This window comes from Micropterus dolomieu, linkage group LG23 (genome assembly GCF_021292245.1).
Source record: "Micropterus dolomieu isolate WLL.071019.BEF.003 ecotype Adirondacks linkage group LG23, ASM2129224v1, whole genome shotgun sequence".
Classification (NCBI taxonomy): Eukaryota; Metazoa; Chordata; class Actinopteri; order Centrarchiformes; family Centrarchidae; genus Micropterus; species Micropterus dolomieu.
In genome coordinates this window covers 31,114,708-31,138,122 of record NC_060172.1, presented here as the reverse complement: position 1 = coordinate 31,138,122, position 23,415 = coordinate 31,114,708, and the positions used below count along the sequence as shown (strand labels likewise).

The 23,415-nt window shown below is 41.4% G+C and overlaps 3 protein-coding genes across 5 annotated transcripts in view; 2 read left to right on the top strand and 1 right to left on the bottom strand.

The window, feature by feature from the left end:
• LOC123963786 (cytoskeleton-associated protein 2-like) overlaps positions 1-2,503 on the bottom strand; it is a 3,346-nt gene extending 843 nt beyond the window's left edge. Inside the window, exons 1-6 of the mRNA XM_046040830.1 lie at positions 2,348-2,503; positions 1,749-1,829; positions 1,092-1,621; positions 723-1,005; positions 396-622; positions 15-276 (exon numbers count right to left, since the gene is read on the bottom strand). Coding sequence (XP_045896786.1) covers positions 15-276; positions 396-622; positions 723-1,005; positions 1,092-1,621; positions 1,749-1,793 — 1,347 coding nt within the window. The 5' untranslated portion in view covers positions 1,794-1,829; positions 2,348-2,503. The remainder of the gene's footprint in view (positions 1-14; positions 277-395; positions 623-722; positions 1,006-1,091; positions 1,622-1,748; positions 1,830-2,347) is intronic.
• Positions 2,504-2,596: 93 nt separating this feature from the next.
• thap12a (THAP domain containing 12a) lies at positions 2,597-8,018 on the top strand. Of its 3 annotated transcripts, none has more exons than XM_046040398.1 (5): positions 2,597-2,652; positions 4,532-4,649; positions 5,193-5,291; positions 5,387-5,423; positions 5,503-8,018. In XM_046040398.1, the coding sequence occupies exons 4-5, from the start codon at positions 5,402-5,404 to the stop codon at positions 7,317-7,319; spliced, it is 1,839 nt and encodes a 612-aa protein (XP_045896354.1). In that variant the 5' UTR covers positions 2,597-2,652; positions 4,532-4,649; positions 5,193-5,291; positions 5,387-5,401; the 3' UTR covers positions 7,320-8,018. The 3 variants fall into 3 exon arrangements, with proteins under 3 accessions (XP_045896354.1, XP_045896353.1, XP_045896355.1); XM_046040397.1 differs by lacking the exon at positions 2,597-2,652 and adding an exon at positions 4,037-4,219; XM_046040399.1 differs by lacking the exons at positions 2,597-2,652; positions 4,532-4,649 and adding an exon at positions 4,084-4,219.
• Positions 8,019-9,254: 1,236 nt separating this feature from the next.
• si:dkey-250d21.1 lies at positions 9,255-21,250 on the top strand. The gene is made up of 11 exons (XM_046039472.1): positions 9,255-9,624; positions 11,702-11,822; positions 12,328-12,435; positions 12,537-12,573; positions 12,733-14,528; positions 14,630-14,660; positions 14,955-16,720; positions 16,846-16,894; positions 17,013-18,811; positions 18,917-18,953; positions 19,111-21,250. Exons 1-11 carry the CDS (start codon positions 9,530-9,532, stop codon positions 20,643-20,645), a joined length of 7,374 nt encoding a protein of 2,457 aa, XP_045895428.1. The 5' UTR covers positions 9,255-9,529; the 3' UTR covers positions 20,646-21,250.
• Positions 21,251-23,415: the final 2,165 nt, after the last annotated feature.

Sequence of the window (23,415 nt, the reverse complement as noted above, 5' to 3'; positions counted from 1 at the left end):
CGAGCTCCTCACAGTCTGGGCTGGTCTGGCAAATCTTCCAGAAGTGCAGGGTTTTTTCTGTAGATGTAGGCATTGGCATCATCATCATCCAGCTTCACCAGCTCAGCTAATGACGACACACAAGGATCATGATCCACCAGCATCGTCGGCAGACGGGTGGATTTGCGTTCTATGCGGCAGGAACGGCGCACAGGTGTCAGAAACTTAACATCTTTGATGTTGCTCTTTCTCCTGGATGTACTTCTACTGGCATCATCTGCGATTGCCTTCTTGACACTATTAAGGGATATTTGTAGATGAAACATACAAGTGAAATTAAATTACTTTGTGGCAATTTAACTCATGTTTAATAATGAAACTGAGAAAGATATTGCTAGCGTTAGAAATGGACTCACCTTTGCAGGTATGGAGTGGTTTTTACGCTGTACTTCACTACTGAAGCATCCTCCATCTGTGGCGTCGTCTCCATCACACCCTCATCACTTTCTACTTCCTCGACATCCGTCTCGTCTTCCTCCCCACTTTCTTCTCCTTTATGCTTCACTTGCTCAACCTTTGGCTGCCCAGACATTTCATTCTTCAGCTTCATGGCCTCCAAAACATCACACAGGTTCACAACAATCTGTCAAAATGAAAAAGAGAAGAATATGGTTTATCACTATGGAAGGATTTCAAAAAAAAAACACAATACACAGCAATACAAACAGTGCCCGTTTCCTTACATCATCTGCTCTGTCCTGTGGGTCAGGGTTAGGAGTTTGGCTGTGTATCATTAACCCTGCTCCCTGGGTATCTGCACAGTGAGCAGCAGCAGAGTCCGACTCGTGTGCTTCCACACTGGGTTCAGGGTTGCACTGTGCAGCTGGCTGAGGATCAGCATGAGACTGAGGTTTGAGATCAGCTTCAGGTTTTGCAGAGACTTTGGGTTTTGAAGGTGTTGCTGTTGTCATAGCTGGTCTCTTTAAAGTCTTGCCCTTGGAAGCTAGCCACTCTGCCAGTTTCGCTCTGCAGGAGGAACAAAATATTGTTCTTGAACATCTGATGTACAGCAACACCAACGTAATCATGTTTGTACTTAGGAAAAATGTTACCTTCTTTCCTCAGCAGTCTCCACGGTAAATTTGTAGTGGCTGAGGGTGCTTGTGACAGGAATTTTGTTGACTTTCTTGTCATTCACTGGGATCTTTGGCTTAGAGTTCTGGGTCCTACTTCCCTGAGTGGGAACACTTGACTTCCGAATAGATCCGATTTTTGACTGGACAATCTTGCCTTTGTACATCCCGGGAGCTGGTTTGGATAATGGCACAGGAGCTGGTGGCTTTGGAGCTTCTGCTATAATTATTGTGTCTTTCACATCCTGTTCAGTGAGGAAGGCCTGGCTATGTGCTTGTCCGACGTCAGTAGGTCCTTTCACGTCTCTCTGCACAGTCTTTACTTTTTTTAAAGCTTCACCAGACGTTGACCTTGTGTCCGCCTGCTTGGCTTTGGCTTTAACAGGACCACTTTTTGCAAAGGTTTCCTCTTTTTTGTTGCTTTTCAGTTGGAAGGGAGCAGCAGACGTTTTATCTCTTTTAATAAAGGACTTGCTTCCATATGCTGGCTGAGCATTTTCCTTGTTTCCCTAATACAATTAAAACAACAAGACCATCAGGTAAGCTGAATATGGGCTGAACAAACAACAACTCTTAATAGAACTTAGTTAGAAGTCAACACAAGTACCTAATATATATTCATTAGCAATGACTTACTTTCTTATAGGTGTGGTTTTGTCTTGAAACTGCAATGTTGTCCATTGTGAAGCCTTAACCGGGTTAAATCAGTGGAGATTTCTGGAAGGCAAACAAAGCAATACAAAATAATCTAGCATACTAGGATTATACTTCTAATTATATGTATAACCTGCAAGTATGGTTTTATTAGGCTTATAGTTACTGATGCTGCCCCCTCAACTCCCAGTGTCAAAACTTTCAAACAAATTCCACTGAAAGTACTGACAGCATTCAGTTGTGTGTTTCTTTTATAGATTGAGAAAATGGCATCTAAAAGTGCAATAACATCCCCTGTATCTACTTTCGTGCGAAATGTGCATATATTAAATTGTTGGGCACGTTTATATTTGTCGAAAAGCAAGAAAACATTAGTATTAAATATTAAAACACGTTGGCTTAAGCACAGTGGTCTGACGTGACGTGACGTTAAACAACGTAATTGTGGCCACATCTTAAAGTAAACGGACATGAGGAATAAAATCTAATAAACGTTAATGTTAGCGGGACTTTAGCTGTATGGGACATTGGCTGTAAGTTTTTTTTAAACTTATTTAATTAAAAAATAAACGTTAACTTACCCTGCTGTGGTCTTTTGTTATACAGTATGTGGTGAGGGAGAAAGCAGCACAACCATATACTGTTTATAAGAACAACACAGAACGTCGCTTGCTTCACTGCGGAAAAAACATTGGATTGTTCTTGGCGCTGCTTCGCTGCAATTTGTCACGCAAGTATCGCGAGATAACAAAATTAACCTATCAAATGTCTCAAAACTAGGAACGAGAATTTACGTTCCACACTCCAGTCCGCTTAGTGGCGGTCTCGCACCTTTATGCTAGGTTTGCCAACCATAAAGAAGAAGGGACGAGATTTCAACCCACAGGTTTTCATCCCTTTTTGAATATTTGAGACTTTTATACAGTCTATAGTTTAAACCGAACACTTATGATTCTATGTAATACCCGCCCATGCCACACACCCAACACGCACGAGAGTCAATAAAAACGGTGGCTTATAAGTGACAAACATGCAGCTGTGACTTCCAGTATGTTAGCTAATAATCATCATTAGGGAAATTAGCAAAAGCAATAATTTTCAGGAATGATATACATATAAACATAATTTTGTCATAATGTGGCTGAGTACAAATCATCGACTGTATATAGTTACAGTTCACGTTTTCATAAGGAAGAAAAAACAGAAACAGTGGGGAAAAAAATAAAACAAACAATTATAAACAACAAAAATAAAGTATACAGCCGTCAAACAATAAATATCAGTTAAATTAATTATAAAGTTATATTAGATAAATGTTGTAAACACTTTGATGCTGATTTACTCTTTAATCCAGAAATACAGACTATATAATTTTTTAAGTCAAATTTAAAAACATTGAAAAGAGGTTTGTTCTTCATAAATTTTGATTTATGAATAAAGAATTTTCCAAGCAAGATTAATAGATTGACTATGTATTGTACAGAGGAGTTTGAATCAGAAAAATAAAATAAAATGTCAAAATTGGATATTTCTAATGGTATTAATGTTGTATACACACCCCCACCGTCTTGGAGGTGGGGTCAGTCATTACCACAGTTCTTTAAGACAATATTTAGACTTATCTGCACAAGTAAAAAATGCAAAGCAGGCGTTTTAATGAAGGCCATAATAATAGGTATAAGGGCAAATAGGTATTTATTATGAATTAATCTTCATAAGACGCACAACAATATGTTGTAAATATTGTTTTGAAATATGCCATGGCATATTTTCAACTTTTAGCCTTTGAAAGACTGCGGAGGATTATGGGAAAGGAGCGAAGCGCGCGATTTGATGCACGTTGTTCAATATATCAAGCTCAACGAAATTGTTTCCACAGCAAGCGAATTTACCTTCAAAATAAGATGACAACAAAAGGTATACACTAGATTATTTGTCTGTGGTTCTTCAGGAACAAGTAAACTAAGGCTAAAGGGACAAAGCAAACAAAGAATAGGAATCCACTGGAGCTGTTAAATAGGTGGTGAATACCTTTATTGCATGTTTAGGACATTTGACTTGTCAACCTAACATGGCCTAGTTGGCACATAGAATTTTTTGCGGGCTTGTTTATTAAAAAATAGGGATATTTTTCACATAAACACACACAGACAAAACTATTATTTTACCACAGACTATAATTTTTTTTTTACTGTAGGTACTCTTATTTTAGTTACTAAAAAAAGCAATGTATTTTATTTTGAAAGTAAAATGAGGAAGTTTCCTTGCTGTTGAAAGTGGCTTGACAGCTAACTAGCTTTAGCAACACAGTTGGCTATCCTCTAAAGGTTTTAATTGCAAAGTACTGGTTTATGATACAAACGCATAATGCAGAATCACTGCGCTGTACCGAACTGCACTGGCGGGGAATCCGACCCTCAGCCACTCTTCAGGTTTCCGCATGATCCAGAAAGGTAACTAATGCTAATACCGAAGCAAACAGGAAGCTCTCAAGTTAACGTTACCAATAACTGTTTGTTTCTTAAAATACGACAGAGAATACATTTTAAAGACTAACTTGGTTGAATTGTTTTGTTTCAGCCGCATTTTATGCAACGTAACGTTGTATGAGTTACAAGCTCTTTACATCTCAACATGCAAACTCTGTTCAGAGGTTGGCAGTATTTGAACTGATAAAGCACTGAACCATTAACTGAACCTCTAAGCCAACATTTCTGTCGACTTTTAAACTTGCCTGCCTTTTGGTTTAACCTCTCCTTTTACAGGTCCAAGAAGTGGGTTGAAAAATGCCAGAGGCAAGACCTCATTGACAAATCACCAGACCAGTTGTACAGATACTACAGACTTTGTGGAAAACATTTCGAAACGTCTTACATTGATAGTGTAAGTTGTTTTCAAGTTGCATATGATTTTGGACCAAAAGAGGACGGTGTAACCCCAGACTTTGCAGTACTCTTAATGTATTTGCCTTTAAGTAAAAATGAAAAGGGCTTAATGCAGCCCTGCATATTATTTCACTAATTATTCAATAAATACAGCATATTTTGTAGTGCTTAGGGAATATGTGGGTAATGTGTAGGTATGTAGATTTAATACAAATTCAACATAAGTAACATTTTTATTAGCAGGGCTGCCAACTTCAGTTTAGTTTGGAGTGATTTGGGGTATTGCTGAGGTCGGTGCATTTTATAAGTAGGCCTTCTGTGAGATTACCCACCACAGGGGGCGGTGTCATCACTCTTTAATCCTCGGGAATATAATGCATGTATAGATGAAAAACCAAGTGAACAATCATGGTCGGATGATCCCCATACTTGCCAAACTCCAGATGTGACACCAAAAAGACTAAACCCAACTCAGAAACTGGGAATGTATTACAATTGTATGTGCTGTATAATTAACTTTTTGGCTTGACTTTGTTTTCAGGAAGCTCAGAGTAAAGTGTTGAAGGATGATGCCATACCGACTCTCTTTGATGTGCCTAGCCAACCTCAAAATGGACAGGTGAAGCGCAGTAAAGAGACGGTGGGTAAATGAAATCTTTTTTTATTTAATAAAAAATTATAAATTGATTTTTGTAGTTTCTATGAAATCACATATTAATTTATTTATCTTTGCAGACCAAAGATGAGGAAATGGAGAGTAAGGGTAGAAAAAGTAAGTAAAAATATCAACACACACATTTATGACTCCCATTTGTCACAGGATGAATGATTGATTTCTGTTTCTCTTTTAGAAATCAAAAAGTCTCAAGCAGGGACACCTAAGGAAGATGTTCAGACACTCCCAGAGGAAGACGAGCACAAAGGGTATCTTAAGTCACTATTTGAAGTTCTTGTACTGCTGGCAGAGCAAAGCATTCCCCCGACAGGGCCTGGTGAGGATAAACAGGATGGCCTTGTGTCAAGCAACTTTCACGCATTGTTAGAATATCGCATTAATTCTGGAGATGAAGTCCTTAAGAAGAGGTTTGATGTGAATAAGGAGATCTGCTCCTCAGCTCAGCTGAATCAGTTGATTGAGGTGTGTGAGAAATGCATTCAGACTAAGCTGGTGGAGGAAGTTAAACAAAATGGCTTCTTCTCGTTACTTACTGAAGAGCTGGTGAAGATCTCAGGAGAGTGGTACCTCCCCATCTTTCTGCGTTATGTGGACCAGTCAAACTGCCAGCGGGAGAGTTTTGTTGGCTTTTTGTCCTTTGAAGGAGATGGAGACGCATTAGCAGAGAAACTGCTGTCTGAAATGACTGACAAATGGGGCTTAGATATGGCACAGTGTAGAGGTCAAGCCCACGCCTGTTTTGGAACAAATTTTGGTAAAATAAAAAGATTCGCAGCCAAACTGATGGAGAGGTATCCAATGGCTGTGCTTACACTAAGATCTACTCGTACATTGAACGTGTCACTGGCCAATGGCATGGCTCTCTCAGGGGTTCAGCTCGTCATGTCTACGTTCAAGAAGATTGAGTCATTCTTCAGTCAGTCCACTTTACTGCAGTTGGAGTTGGAGCATGCCATTTCGATTTTCCACCCAGACAAAGAGGAGAGAGCCAACGAACTGAAGGAGATCTGTCGAACCAGCTGGACCGGACGGCATGATGCATTTGAGGTGGCAGTGGAAATCCTAGAGGCATTACTACTCTGTGTGGACAGTGTGCATGACAACGAGGACATGAGGTGGAACGATCAAGTCGCACACAACGCTTTAGAGATTTCAAAAGCACTTGTTGATTTTGAGTTTGTCATGGCGTTGGTCGTGCTGAAAAACGTAATGACACTTACACGAGCATTTGGGAAGAACGTTCAAGGGAAAGCAACAGATGCCCACTTTGCTGCAACCAGTTTAAAAGCTGTGTTGCACTCCCTGATGGAAGTGTCCGACAACATAGATGTGTATCATGAGTTCTGGAACGACGAGGTTGTTAACCTCGCCGCTGCGATGGAGATCCCAGTTAAGATTCCTCGGTCATTCTTGAGAAAGCATCGGTCAGAATCTGGAGCCGTTCAGCCAGAGAGTTACTACAAGGAGCACCTGTCCGTTCCCGTGGTGAACTATGTCATCAAAGTAATGAATGAACTCTTCTGTGAGGACCACCTGAAGGCTCTGAGATGTCTGTCGCTAGTCCCTGCTGTCATAGAGCAGCATAAGTCTACTGAACCCGAGGAAGAGAGTGTGCAACTCTTTAAAAATGACATCCCTAATGCCGGAACCCTCTCCGCCGAGCTGCACTGTTGGTGGGTCAAATGGAGCAAAAAGGGCAAAGACGAGACTTTACCCTCCAGTCTGCATGAAACACTGCAGCTGGGCGACGTGAAGTTCTTTCCAAACATGCTTGCAGTTCTGAGGCTGATCGGCACCCTGCCCACCTTGGCTCTGGAGGACGGCTGTGACGTGGCGTACAAGCGCTTCCAGATGTACATGGCGAACACGCCTGATAAATTCAAATCAAAAAGTCTCGCTCTTCTGAACGTGAACTACGATGTTGGGTATGATTTAGATTCAGTGGTTGAGGTCTACATCAAGACATACCCTGACAGGGAGGAGGTTTCATAGTCAGCTGTGATATGACAGATTATCCACATCTTTGTGAATAAGTCTTGTGTAGACCGTGTTATCTTGATGAGATAAACATTTATCTTTTTTTTTTTTAACTATCCAGCTCTTATACTGATGTAGAAACTTTTGTGATAAAATGTAGTCTTTGAATAGAGAGCCGAAGCCCGTCCCTTCTGCCTCCGCCTCATGGGACCTTATTTCAGAAAAACATGTACGGTAGTCAGTGGTAAGAGACAAGTAATTATTTAATTTTGTGCCCTGAATTTGTTAATTTTAAAGAGTTTTGGCCGTCAAGGAAGTGGCAGTTTATCGTAAAACAGTAAAGTAACATTCAGTTTAGTGTGAAACCACTCAGTGATCTACATCTCTGGTCTTGCACAATGTGTTTTTTGGCTCTCTATTTTTTTTGCAGTGTTTGTCCTTCATGCTGTTTTCATGTTGTATTTTGGGCCAATATTGGCCCCTCTGTGAACTTCCCACTGTGGATATGAGTCCTGATAAAATGATATCTTGACTGTAGTAAGTTGTACATAGTTTATTTGTTAAGAGTGGGAGTTAAAACTCATGTAAGCCTTGTTTAGTGTTTTTGCTGTGTCAACCAATGTTCTGCTGACATACAACATTTAGCTAAGGGGGATCAACTATAAATCCTGAACATGTTAATAAAGAGCAGCAAGTGGTCTTGGGTTTAACAAACTTTTCTGGTCTTTCATTCAAAATTTTTTCAGAAATCCAGAAACGGGGGGGGGGGGGGTTATACACAAGTGTTGAGTTCTTTTCAGGCACATGGCGAGTCTCCTGTGAATAAGGCCAACAATTATTAGCCACACCACTGCCAGTATCTGTCACTATCCCTCTTGCACTTTGGGTATTAGGGCTGCGAATGGAGTGTGTTTGGGACTAAACAGCCGAGTCACCGTCTGCTCTTTCCACTATAGTGTTTGGTGTTAATGAAATCTGGTATGAGTTAAGACTAAAAGCATTAGGCCTTCCTACACTATTTGTTGCAGTGTTCTATAATGTGGATGCATTAGCTTTCTTTTGTATGATAAAGCCATAAAATGATTTAGAAGATAAATTCCTTACTCGCCAGTGATTGCAGTATATCATTTAGGTGTTATAGTTCCAGAAAAATTATATTTTAAAGACATCTTTAATTACAAACATATTACTCACTATACTGTAGGTACAAATCAGTGCACACATTGTTCATTTCTGCAAAGACACGTATATATAATTTAATGGACTACACAAAATGTGATGTAAACAGTTAAATTAATTTGAAGTTACAGATGACAAAAATATAGTGGAAGGTAAGATTTAAGATACAGGATCAGAGAGATTTAAATTGTGTACTGGAGAATAGGTAGAACGTGTATTGAGTGTCTATACCTGGCAACAGTGAATTAAAAAGTGAAATTAGTAAAATTACATATTTTAAGAGTTTTGGTTAAAAAAATCAGATCGAACTGGGGAATTACTAAAAAGTTAAAAGATCTCTTCAGATTTAATTGTGGTAAATTATATCAGATTTTTTTTTTTAACCAGGAATAAAATGAACCAAATCAAAGTGTGAAGAGGAAACCGCAGATCTAAATCAGAGAGTGTCAAATGAAAACAAGAGAAGGACTGGAGTTCAAGATATTGATAGACTAAGATTTGTTTCAGCGAAAGCGTATTTTTGTGTGTTCATTGATATATATATAGATAACATAAATACTGACACTATCATACATGGTTGCATGTACCTGCAAGTTCCTGCTTTGGTGGCGCATACTACCAACAAACCAGTTGACACAGTGGGGCTTCTGGGGCACTTGCTTGCCTTGCTCGGTTAGAATGGAATTGGACATGAATTATCTTGACAATGAAACTCTTTGTCCAGGCCTGACGGTCCCATTGTACCCTCTGCTGGTTAACGTGTTGTACTGCACTGTCCAGTTCCTGGTTGATGGGATAACACGCTTTCGGCGAGACTTGGCTCACCACGCAACATCAACTTTTCAAAGCATGGAATTAGTAGGTTCTTAGTTTGCCAAAGAGCCAATTAAGCGACAATATATTTGAAACTTAAGTGTGTCCGTTGCAGGTTTTGCCCAAAGCATGACTCTGTAGACTGCCCTGCAGGTTTGCTCAGAGTAGGCTTGCCAGCTTGCAACCGCCAGCTAAGCTAGCTAACTTGCTAGCTAGCTACATTGCAGTCCAAAATGACTGACTGCTGCGCCGCAGCGAACTGTGATTATCGGCAAGGGGAACCTGAAAACTCCACTCCACTTTTCTGCTTTCCTTTGGACCCGGAACGGTAAGAGTTCAGCTTATTTAACTTAAATGTGGGTTAAAAAAAACGAGCCACCTAGCATCCAAAATGCATGTGTTAGCTACCCACTGTTAGCACGGGTGTTAGCTTAACATCATGTTGGCTAACAGTGACACAACTCTGTCGAAAATGGCGCAGACTAACGTTACTCTTGAAAGAAAAGTCTGTGTGAAATAGACTCCGTTCACTCATTCAAGCTCGGAGAGCGACACCGCTGTGTGATATTGGCTCTATGGTGTTAAATTTGTGTTCGGTCATTTCAACAACCAAGAGAAACCATAGTTAAAAACTTTTTGTATTGTAATTTAAATCGCCAGCGGGACACGACACCTACCGCCTCGACAGTGTGGTAACGTTAGTAGGACTGACGTTAGCTTAGCATAACTAAAACACCTCCCATTGGTGTTGCTATTTCGCGTTATTGTGGCGATTGCTTACCAAAATGCGCAAGTTAGTCATTTCGCAGTACAGCCCACCGTGAACAATATAAACTTATATTTAGGTAGTTTTAACAGGTGACGTCCCTGTGAATAAATAGCTGTCTCTTTATCCTGCTGTTTGTTTTGTTATTTTCACTTTGAGATGCGATAGTATTATGCAATTATAGAATTACCTTAAAAATCAATACAGTAGGATTAATTTAAGGACTGTAATTGAATGGCAAGTGCAGTTCAACTGGCTGAATCACAGTACTATATCTGTAGACAGGAAATGTAACCCCGAGCCAGAGGAAAGACTATTCGATCATGGGGTCTCTGAAATATTTCATTTCCAGCCCTGCAGTGAGTTTGTGTTTTTTCTTCCCCCTCTTTTGCTCCCGGTGCTCGTTTCTAAACTGGCACCCACCCAATGTTGTGTTACATTGAGAGAAGTAAATCTAACTTACTTACTTACTGCGCAAATGTGTCCAGTTATATTGTGTCTGTGCACATCAGTAAAACCAGTTGACAGAAAGAGGAGGAAGGAAAAGTGTAATGAAAGATACAATGGAAGCAAAGAGGTCGTGTAAAGTGTGAAGGCTTTATTCAGCAGTCATTCGCAACTGTAGCCACCACAGCAGAATTGTATTGGTGGGTGTGTAATTGTTGCAGACATGAATCCTTTTAGCATAACAGCACCATGCATGTGCACTAAGCATCCAAAGCTCTCTCACAAACAGAGCTGTGTATGTCTGAAAATGGGTTTGAACTTGATCAGTTGGTAATTTTCAGTTGACAGCTGAAACAGCTAGTCTCTGTTGCTGTCTGTCTGTCTGCGTATACTTTAAATAACAATGTTGTTTTTCACATAGAGAGGAAACATTGTCAGCTTTTAATGATCATTGAATATATATTGCTGTTTTTAATGAAGGTTTAGTACTAACTAGTTGAGCCCAACCAATAAATCAATATTAGCTATTTGCAGATAAATTGGTATGGGTTTATAACAGCCAATAAAAGACAATTAAAAAAGAAATGGAGAGAGGGAAGATGGATCCACCACAAAACACAGCAATCAGCTGACACATTCAGCTGTACTGTTGTTCAAAGTACTGTCTATATATAGATAGATAGATATCAATAAAAAACGTTTCTTTTTATTATGTCGTGTTATCTTGGGGAAGTCTCATAACTACACATAACAAATTTTAGGGATAATCTTTATTTATGTGTTTCTGAAAAAGAAGAAGAAAAAGAATATCGGCTGATATATCGGAATATATTATCAAAATTGGTATTGGTCTTAAAAATCCCATATCGGTCTGGCTCTAACGCAATCTAGCTCAAGCAGTTCTGTCAATTGCTCTCTATAGTGTACCATTTAGACCCACAACTATAGTGGCATTTTAGTAATGTATAGAGTCACCATGTTAAACTGGAACATTACGATGATCAGTGCTGAATTTGAAGCAAACTGTTTCACAAGCCTGTGAGAGCTCATGTCTGTTTGTCAACTGGTTATTTTACATTAGTACAGAACATTAACATGGATAAGTGTTTTGACAAATGCCTAATCTAATCCTTAAGTTTATGGTTATGAGTACAACAATTAATACTCCCACTCCTCTGTATTTATTTTTCAGCTGCAAACAATGGCTGAACAACTGTTGTCGCCAAGACTTGGCATCAGAACCTCCCGAGCAGTTGCATAAGCTGTACAGACTTTGTGCAAAGCACTTTGAGCCCTCTATGATTTCTCATCAGGTAAGAAATAATCTGTTTCCCGTTACCCTTATGTGTATGTTGTTATAATAAGAATTGTCATTGTAGCCTTGTTTTGTTATTATAGTACCGTATTAGAAACACATCTGTGCACTCAATCTATATCATTAATGCAATCCAATAAACCCCCACCTACTAACTCAAGAAGTGTTGTATCAACACTTCTCTGATACAGTGTCAGCAAAGACTCAACATTCAAAACTCAATGTATTAACACAAATTGCTTGTGTTGCTCCGTATTATCAGTGTGATTGGCACTACAGATGGCACCAATTTCTTTTAAAACAAAAGCACTATTAATTACTTTTGGGTCAGTAAAAATCAGTGTGTATAGATGATCAAAGTGCTATTAATGGTTTTATTACTGAAGATATGTTTACCCAGTGTGTGTGTAGAGTTAGATTCCTTAACTTTCACTCTCTAAATGTGATCTTAGAGAAACATATATTTCTCATAGAATATTGAGTATAAGCTATTTGTTTTTCAGAGCGCCTCCAGTAGCGTCTTACAGGAAGATGCTATTCCAACAATATTTGACTTTTCTGCGCCTCTGAATAATCAATCAACCTGCAACAGGAAACGAGCCAGAGATCCTGTAAGCGTTAAATTCAATATTTAAAAAGTCTCTCTCACATTTTTCATCAGACATTAAAACACTAAACATGCAAACCTGTAATTTCCTTTCCTTCTACCTAGTCGGAAGAGGAACCTACTTCTGTGAAGAAAACAAAAGGTACAGTAACTGGCTCATCTCATTCTTGAAAAATTGCCTTATTTACACCACTTTAGTTTTAGTCCATGTTAAAATGTATTAGCCCTATTTGTAAATATCGATTCAATGATTGAATGAGCTAATTATAAAATCATCTTGTTTTTTTCCATTTCCCATCAGAAAACGCAGCAACAACAGAAGTGGCTGAGGAGACAAGAGAAATATCTGGAGAGAACAGTGCAACGTCTGAAGTGCAAAAAGATAACCAAACCCAAGAGGATGTAGGCAGCTCCAAAGCAAAAGAGACTCTAAAAGTCTATTTCAAGGAAATCCTGGCACTGACTGGTTTCAGCATCAATGGTGCAAACGCTGATGAGCCGATTGGAGGTGCAAGAGGTCAACAGGCGCTTAATCGAATCTGCGTGGAGAAAATTGACAAGAAAGAAATCCTCCAGTTCAGCGAAGACCTCATGCGGGAGGAGATCCAAAACAGCCTCAGACAGGCACGATTCTTCTCCATTCTGCTTCAGGATGTGACGAGTATAGAGGGAAAGGAGCAGATCCCAGTTTTCATCAGGTCTGTCACAGTGGATGGGTTCCCACAAAAGCACCTCATTGGGTTCTTGCCGTGCGACATGGATGCAGAGAATCTGTTTTACATGCTCCTCTCAGAGTTGCGAAACAAGTGGGGGCTACGGATGGAGCACTGCAGAGGACTTAGTTATCTGGTTACAGGTAGCATGTGTCAGAAAATGCGAGACCTTACCTGCAGGATTCTGCAGGAGTTTCCCCAAGTAGTTCTGTCACCGAGTGACCCATATGCCTTCAACATATGGATTATTCGCTGCATGCCTGTGCCCTCCATTCAAAATGTTGCAAACACTGTAGAGGAGGTGGCCTCGTTACTCAGGAGAACACCAGAGCTGTGCAAAAGATTGGAGGGAAAGATCCAGACGACATACGGGCATGTAAAAGGGGAAGTGGACAGGATCAAAGCAGCTGTCAGTGAGAATTGGGAATATGGCACAGATGCCTTCCAGACCATGTTGGATATTCTGGAGCCATTTCTGAACTGCATCAATGAGATGATTTCAAAGGTAGATGAAGATACTGCTGAACAGATGGCTAAGCTCAAGCCAGTTTTGAAGAATTTCAATTTCATCATCACACTTGTTGTTCTGAAGAACACCCTCTGTTGTGTGAGCATACTCAACTCGAGTCTCAGGGGAATAATTAGCATCAGCAGTACCTTGCAGTACACTATTTCCAATGCCTTAAAGCTGGTAAGCAAATACCAACAGGAGCTTGCAATATTCCATAGGAAATGGTTTTCAGATGCAGCTGGCAGAGCAAAGAAGCTGGGAGTGGAGGTCACCAAACCAGAGATGGACCAAGGAGACACAACTGAAACACCACTGGAGGACTTTTACAGAGAGACTCTGAGCCGGCCCATCTTGCAGTATCTTGTTGCAGAGGTAAAGAGAGTGTTCAGCACAGAGATGGTGAGGATTCTTCGCTGGCTCTCGTTAGTGCCATCTTACATGGCTGACCACAATTTTAGCATTCGCAGGGATAAAGTAGCCGATGCCAACTTGAACAACCTTGCCAGGCCTGACACATTCTATGAAGAGCTTGGTTGTTGGGAAGTGAAGTGGAGGCATGCGAGCAAGCGCAGGATCCTACCAACCACAGTGTTTGCTACGCTCAAGATTCCGGATATTGGGTTTTATCCGAATGTGCAGAGCTTGCTGAGGGTGTTGGGCACTGTTCCATGTGTAAATGCAGAGGCAGATGTGTATGGCCAATACCATATGGTACTGGAGCGGTGCCACTCCTACCTGAGAGCCACGCCAGAGGACCAAAGACAATGCAGCATGGCATATGTCTATGTGAACCAAGATGTCCACTTCAATGTTGAACAAATGGTGGAATCATATGCCCAGAAGCATCCTGACATCCTGCAGTTGCTGCAAATGGTGAGTAGATTTATAAGCAGAGTACTACAAGTATTTTATTGCCCTTCTTAAGGGATAACACAGCTGTACTACCTGAAATTAAATTATACTGTGTATTACAGGATGATGACACAAAGGAGAAGCCTTCCCAAGGTGAATTGTCTTTGAAATTATTTACCATTTCAGCATGCTGCAATTGTGGTTAATCACACTGTTATTCTATCACATAAAAGAGTCGGGTATGTTGTTCTCAAAATAGAGCTTTAGACACGATAGGAAGCATTCACATTGTTGGCTACGTTGCAAAAGGTGTTGCAATTAAATGGCAATTAGACTTGAGTGGAGTTTTTATTAAAAAGCAATCTTCATTAAGCATTAACCTGCTTATTTATGAATGTGTGTAATTGCACTCTTTACTTACAATACCATTCTCACCTCTCATTTCAGTGGCATCCCATGGAAACCATGCTGAAAAGGACACTGAAGAAGAATTACAGCTCATAAACCTAGAGATGGATGCTGAGAGGCTTGTGGAGCTAAAGTGTGCAGAGACTGATAGAGAAGCTCTTAAATCTGCGCTGCAGGCTGCAGTGACGGCTGCATACAGCAGTCAGAGTAGGCAACATGGTGACTCTTCTGCTCAGGATGGGGAGGTTGAGTATGTGACTAAGTCTGAAATGAAAGAAGTTCTCACCGTGTGCGAGAATGCGGTCAGGGAGGGAATACTCATGGAAGTGGGGAGTTCATTCTTTTCCTTGTTCATTGACCGTGTCGTGAAGATGGGGGAGAAGAACTATCTCCCGCTTTTCCTTAGATTTGTGGACAGTTTTGATGTCATGCGGTTAGAGTTGATGGCCTTCCTTGAGGCGGACCTTGATTGCGATGCCATGGTACAGCGTCTCCTGGAAATCGTAACAGTTGATTGGCATCTTGATTTGAGTAACTGCAGAGGTCAAGCATACCTAGGCTCTGGTGACGTTTCCTACAAGCTGAAAGCCTTTGCCTGCAAAGTCCAGGAGAACTATCCTCTTGCTATAAGCACACACTGCTCTTCCTACTCTTTCAACACATGGTGGTCAAAATCCATCCCAGTGCCTGCTGTTAAGAGAGCCCTGGATACATTTGAAGAGGTTTTGATGTTTTTCGGCAGTAGTGCCACTCTACAAAAACAGCTAGACTATGTAATAGCCTTTGGTCTTAGAGAGAGCTATGAAAAGGTCCAAGAGTTACAGGGGAAGTTCTGTGCCCTTTGGCAAGAGAAGCATGATTCTTATGAGGTGTTTGTGCAGATGCTGGAGCCCCTGGTGGAATGTCTGGAGAAAATCAAAAACAACCCACAGAGGTGGAAAGCCTTTGTGTCTGAACAAGCTGGGGCACTCCTCCGTAAGGTAATGGAATTTGATTTCATCATTGCTATGGTGGTCTTAAAGAATGCATCCTCTTTCACCAGAGAGCTGAGTGCAGGGCTCCAGAAGGACCACTTCAGTGCTGCTTCCCAACTTTGCCAGATCAGTGGGATTGTAGCCACTCTGAACCGAGTAAAAACAAATATGAAGGTGTTTCACCAGAACTGGTTTGATGAGGCCTGTGCAATGGCACAGAGTCTAAGAGTGCAGATTGAAGTGCCTGAAAACTCTTTACCGAGAGACGGCATGATAAAGCCAGTCGGTTTTTACAAAGACGGCTTAAGTGTGCCCCTGGTAGATAACCTTATCAATGCCGTGAAGGATCATTTTTCAGAGGACCACAAAGAAGCTCTCAACTTCCTCTCCCTAGTTCCATGCTCCGTCACAGTGAGTTACATGTTTGAGAGCTTGAAGTCAAAGCCGCCTCTCTACAGCAGTGACCTTCCCGATGCTGACAACTTCTTCACTGAGCTGTGCTGTTGGAGAGTAACATGGAAGACCAAAGTAGCATCCGTGACCATCCCAGGCTCAATATTTCACACTTTGCGTCTGCCACTCATGCAGTACTTTGGGAACATCAATGCACTGCTGAGGATTATGTCTGTGCTACCCAGCACAGCACTGGAAGACTGTGGCGTTGTAATGCGCCACAAGAAGTTCCAAGAGTACCTGAGAAATACAAATCCTAAAGACAGGTCCCCGTGCTTGGCTATGCTGCAGGTGGGCACAGACTTCAGCAGAGACCTGGACCGCATGGTGACCCAGTGTTTGAAGGTTACTCCGCAAGCCTTGGAGGGTATCTGTCTGGTACGTGCTTGTGTCGTTTTAATAAAAGTGACTTTAATTTCTAGTTAATTCTTATTTAATTTTTTTATATTTGATTAACATTATGAATGTCTGACTTATTTTTGTTTATCTGGGTATATTCACAGGACAAGGAATCCAAAAGTTTCAACAGGAACTCTGAAAATAATATGGAAGGTAGGGTTGTTTTTATTACGATTATTAACAACTCCAAAGTACTAAGAGTACATGACTTGACAAAGGTGCCATGATTTAATGTTTCTCATAACCGGTGTTGTCTGTTCTTCTTGCTTAGTTGAATGCGAAAAGGAGGAATCGGAAGAGCCTAAAATGGAACAATCTCCTGACAAGATTGAGGACCAGGACATGAAACCAGCAGATGAGAATGGGCACGCAGGAGATAACCGTCAAAGTATGGCGTCAGTATTCAGACTGGCCGCGCTACTGGGGAAAAAGAATAGCAACCTCTTGGACCTCTCAGAAGAGGACAGAGAGCTGTTCATCCAGGAGCTCAGCATGTGCCACTGGTTTGGAAGTGAGAGCAAATGCGCATCTTGGATAGGCGACGACGAAATGGTAAATCTCCTCATAAATGGAATCCGAGATGTCATTCTCAAGGAAATACAGGAATCGCCGTTCTTCTCCCTAATCACAGACAAACCTGTGAAAATTGCTGACAAGACGCATCTACCTGTTTTTGTCAGGTATGTTGGAGAATCCGCTCCTAAAGTAGAGCTCATGGGTTTCTTACCATTCGATGAAAACTGTCATGTTGATACACAAGCGAATAACCTCGCAAAGATTCTCACTGAAGACTGGGGCTTACCAATGTCTCAGTGTCGTGGACAAGCGTTCATGCACTTGGGCTCAGGTTATCAAAGCCTGAAGAAAATGTCTTTGGATTTCCTCAAGAGCTATCCGCTCTCTGTTGTAACACCCAGTGAGTCTTGCGGCCTTGCCTATTGGCTGGCAGGAAGTGTGCCTTGCCCTTCAGTAGCAAAAATGTTGGCTATCACAGAAGACCTGCTGCTGTTCTTTGATGAATCTCCTTGTCTGGAGGGACAGCTCGCACAGGCTGTTGATGGGCTTTTGAATATGCCAAGAGAGGCCCTGGAGGAAATACCAGAAACCTGTTGCTCCAGGTGGAAAAAGAGAGAGGACTTCTTTGACATACTTGCAGACACATTAGAGGGCATCCTCAGCTGCCTAGACGCTGTTAGCTCTAGTGCCATGGGTGCCAAATCAATGCATGCGCAAGTTCTCTCTATCGCTCTGAGAAATATGGATTTCATTGTCACCCTTGTGATTCTGAAGAATGCTTGTGCTCCTCTTCGTAACTGTAGCACTGTCTTCCGCTGTGGAAACCCTGCTGATATTCTCTGTGAAGTGGAAAAAATCCCCTCCATCATAGAGACGCTTAACAAAATGTTAGAAAACGTGAGCACTGTGCACTCCACTTGGTTTGAGCAGGCGTTCCAGCTAGCAACCAAGGTAGCTCCTGAACAAGTGTGCTTTTCAGAGGAAGCTAACAGCTACGAATCTCCTGAGATATATTACAGAGAGAATCTAAGTGTTCCTCTCCTCAGAAGTCTCATTGAGGAAATGAAGTACAGCTTCTCAGACAGTCACTTAAAGGCCCTGAAAATCCTGTCGTTGCTGCCCTCCTGCAATCCGCAGCCCATTCTGTCTGAGTCCACAGACAAGCCATTCAGCCCCTACCTTACAGATATTCCCGAGCCTGACGCAGCCGAGCAGGAAATCAGCGCCTGGGCTTCTGTCTGGAGCGAGAAGTACCAAGATGTCGCTCCTCCAACATCCATCGCTGAAACACTTGTCCATCCTGAGTCAACGAGCCACCCAACGGTAACCTTACTGCTTAGGCTAGTTGCTGTCCTGCCCAGTGTAAGTATGGAGTGTGACCTGATGAAGACCACTCTCAATTCCATGAGGGATCGTTTAAAAAACACTGTATGCAAAGGCAGCAGAATGGATCATGTGATGCTCCTCTCTCACTGCCCAACACTGCTGAGACTGCCGGAGGTCATTGAGAAGTGTATGGAGGTTGATCCAGAGAGCACTCCATGTCTTTCCCAGGTTAGTTTAAAAGGTTTTGAAAGTATATTTTTAATCACCATGTTGTATAAGAAAGCAAAACAGTAGCATTTACAGCCGTTCTAATCAGCACCACATATTTCTTAGGTGATGGGAACTTTACGAAGACTGAAGTTGGACAGTGGTAAGTGCATTTATGGCAACTTGATTTAAAAAAAAAACAAAAAAAAAACATCACTGTCTTTGATTGTAATTATGAGGAAAACAGAGAATAGCCAGTTAATTGGCAGGTAGTTTTCTATGTGTGGCATTAACTTTGGTATTTTCATTCTTTAAATCAGGAAGCGTTGAAACAAAACCAGCAGCGGCAACAGAATCGCCTGCCTCCAGTGTAGCAGAAAAGCCCGCTGATGTTGAGGTGAAATCGGCTGATAATGAAGTGGTACCGGAGATCGCCCTCGGACCGAGAAAAGCTGCGTCTTTCTATGAGCCACAACTGCGTGAAGAAATCCTCAAGGAACTCTGGGACTCTCAGTTCTTCACCGTTATAACTGAGCAGGCTATTGAAATTGACGGTGAGCTCTATGTGCCATTGTGTATCAGATACTTAAACAAAGAGGACATCCAGTGTGAGGAAACATTGGCTTTCATCCCTTTCGGCGAAGACCCAGTTGTTCTTGCAGACGCTATTGAGACCGCCCTGTCTGAGAAGTGGGGGCTCAACATGGAGTACTGTAGAGGACAGGCCTTGCTGAGTGTTGGTGGAGTAGGAGCCCAGATGAGGGCTGTAAGTTTAGCTATAGCTAAGAAATACCCCCAGGCTGTAAGAACTGTCAGCTCTGCTCTGTCTCTCAATGTATGGCTGGCTAGATCCTCTCCTGCTGAAGAAGCAGCGGATGGAGCAGTTCTAATAGGTAAAATATTACATTGGCTCACAGAGGATGTAGACCGCCAGAACAAACTGGAAGACATGATCATTCATGTGTTCCAGCACGATGAAGGAAAGGGCAACGAGCTGAGGGACAAACTCATCAAAAACTGGGAGAAGAGTCATGACATGCACGAAGTGATGGTAGAGATTTTAGAAGCTGTCATGCTCTGCTTGAATGAGTTGAAAGGGGAGGGAAGTACTTCAAACCAGCAGCAAGCGTCGCAGTTCTTCGACGCGATCAGAAACTTTGAATTCATCCTGTCAACTGTGGTGCAGGAGAACGTCTTGAGTGTAACGAAAAAGCTAAGTCAGTCTCTTCAGGGTAAACCCTTAGACATGTTACTGGCTGTGAATAACTTGCCTGATCTCAAAGCATCCCTCAGTAAACTGAAGAGCGATATTGACATCCACCACAAGGCCTGGTTTGAAGAAGCCGTTGCGCTGGCTTCTAATCTCCGTGTAACGATGTTGCATTCAGTGCTTCTAGAGCCATTAAGTGAGTTTTATAAAGAATCATTGAGCATGAAGGTTGTAGAGCACTCAATAGCAGAAATTGACGACCTCTTCACAGAAAAGGTATTGGATACCTTGAGGTGTCTGGAGATTGTGCCTTACGCAATGTCTAAAGTAGAAACCAGCATTCTTAGTGGTCTTGTGTTCCGCCTGTACAAGGAGGACCTGCCAGATCAGGTCTCTCTTCACTCTGAGATGAAGTCGTGGAAGGAGAAATGGTTGGATCCCCTGGCAGGCTATCTCCCAACTACTGTGCTCGATACACTCAAGACCTCACAGATAAGAAGTTTTAGTAACATTGAAACTCTCCTCAGACTCCAGGTCATCTTGCCATTTTCAAGGAGGGAGAGCAACTTCAGGCAGGGAAAAAGAAGCTTGCTGGAGTTCATGCAGCAGGAAAAGCGATCCCTCGCAGAGCTACATCCTCTGTAAGAGCCGCAGGTCTTCCGTTAAAGCTAGCAGATTCGAGCAATGCGTTTGAGATGTCACCGCCACCATACTTAAGAACTAATGTGTCTCGAGCCCAATTGAGGTCCCAAGTTCTAAACTCAATATTTCTGTGTACATTATTGATCTAAATTCTTTGAGATTTCCTTTTGTTGTTATCCTGCAAACCAAGCCCTATGTTTTGTTTTTTTATTCTGTAGTTTGTACAGTTGTACTGCCCAATGGGACCAATGTCTTGACAGAAAAAAACAATGCACCACTGACAGTTATCAATGCTTGTGTGCCTTGATGCAGAACTAATAATTCACCCCATGTATCATGATGATACAGATGTTGAAAAAATGTCCCATTGGCGTTGACATACTTCTGTGTCACTGTCATGAATTCATTATAATTATTAAATTGCACCCATACCTTTCCTAGGCACAAATAGAAATGGTTAGTTCCATCATGTCTTCTGATGATTTCCCATGTTTCCTGTGTCTTTGCAGGAATGAATTTGCTGTAAACGTATCTTTGAAAGAATGTTTCCTTGATAGGAAAACCTTCATATATATTTGTCAAAAAAGTAATAAAATGCTCCAAAAAGATGTTTTGTCTTTTGGGTGTCTCTCTCTGTTAAGCTAGATGTAAAAATGTGCAGTCGTGCCTGTAAGTTGACACAAGATGGCGTAGTGAGGCTGTAATTTACCATCTGAGTGTGGTAAGTAGTGGCACCCTAAAAGAGTGAATATACCTGTAAGTCGGACTACTAAATGTTGGATATAATTCCAGCTGGGAAGACAAAGTCCAGGAGGTTACTAGACTGTCAATTTACATACTGCTAGTATTACTGTTTTGGTGACTTGAAAATACACAACCTTTATGAGATTTTTAGACTAGAAAAGAAAGGAACATGTATAAGGTGTGATATGGTTATGGGGCAGTTGTGCTTTCTAAAAGTATTTCAATTTGCAATACACATTGCCAGTGTTAATGATTGCTGACTGAAAATAGGCAGTTCACCCTTTAGTTTGGGTCACGAGTGGTAGTGAATAAAAATGTCTTTCATGATTCACTTACTGATCAACAAGGATGTGGATTTAGAGGGAGGTTTATTAAGGTCACAAAACCACTACATTATCTTTAGATGCCTGGTAAATGTTTATTTTACAATTACTATTTGTTCTCCAAGTGTAAGGTCTCTACATGGCTGGGTTATGTGAGATAGACAGGTTTGACTAGGATTTGCCTGTAATGCAAATCATCGCTTTCGGGCTCTATTGTTTCCATTGTGCCTTGGTTAATATGTAATTTCCAAGAACAAGTGTAATCTGTGGGGCAGTGTCTGCCTTTCTTGTCAATTATTTGCTATGAATTCCAGTCCGGTGTATAAGCTTTTATAAGAGGAATCTCAGTAACACAGCTTTTGTACTTACAATTAGGAAAGCAAGGTACTGTGGCTGTTATCATGTATGGCTTTATTAAATCTCTAGGTTATTGTGTTTTTATATATTGGCCAATGACAATGTCCCTTTAAATCATATACTAAATTTGAACTTGACAAACACTTTTAATTAAATTGGTTTGTTTAAAACTGGTTTATTCCAGTTTATTTCAGTAGAACAGCTAGACAATAAGCCGTTCTGGATGTAATTGACTGAAGCTACACTTGCACAATACCCCAGGGCTTATTGAAGTTGCTATTGTTGATACCAGTTTAGACAAGGACTAAGTTGTTTTGGACCCTGAATTATTCTACGGGTTTCATGTAAAGAAAGATTGTATGCTACGGTTCCAACCCTACCATATCGATTTGTGTTTGTTGACATGGAGCCAACTTATCTTTAACTGATACCCCAATTTTTAAAGAGACATGTATTCTTCTTGTCAGCTGTAACAGCAGATGCCTCCCTGACAAAGCCCTGATTGTCGGTGCTCAGCACAGTGTGAAAGGAGCATCTCCGTGGCCCTGGCTCAGCTGCTGAGCAAACGGATCTGTCTCTGCTGTGGGCCTGGCCTCACTGTAGCCACATGCAGCACAGAAGCGCACCGGCATCGTCTCATAACCCCGTCTCTGTATTCTCTGCCAAGACCCAAATACCTCCTACAAGCTGTGTTTTATTTATTTACACGTTGGATGTAGACGTGGACATTGTTACAGTTTAAATCTCAGGTGCAGCCTGTGAGTTTGAGCATGAAGAACACATCCTCTTTCTTTAAGCAAAACAAGGTATTGCCATAATTGACCCGTGCACCAGGTTTCCTGCTGGAAGTCAAGGTTCTGCACTGATGTAAGACCCGTGGCACTCTGTAATCATGTCCATACACAGCCAGGATTTAACTACACTCTGGAGGGGAAGACAGAGAGCTTAAATGGATTTTATTTCAAGGTTCCCTTTCAGGGAAAATTGGCAGCACAGGCCAGAATTCAGATCTTCCTCAGACTAGGAGCAAAACTTTTGGTTTGAATTATTCAGATGTCAACTTGTTGATTGTACTCTTAAAGAACACTTCATTTTTACTTGTTATTGTAAAGCTGAAGGATTCTATCTAAGTGAAATGTGAAGGATTGGCTTCGATGAGCGTGTTTAACCACCACTGTGGTGTATACGAAACAATCCGATCCTCAGGCAGTGAATACATTTTATTTTATGATTGCTTACTACCTCTACTTGATTATCTGAAATGACTCCTGTTAACAGTGCTCAGCACCCTTTTTGGAGCTGTGCAAAAACATCCATTTATTTACTGTACTGGAACATTTTCCTAAAGG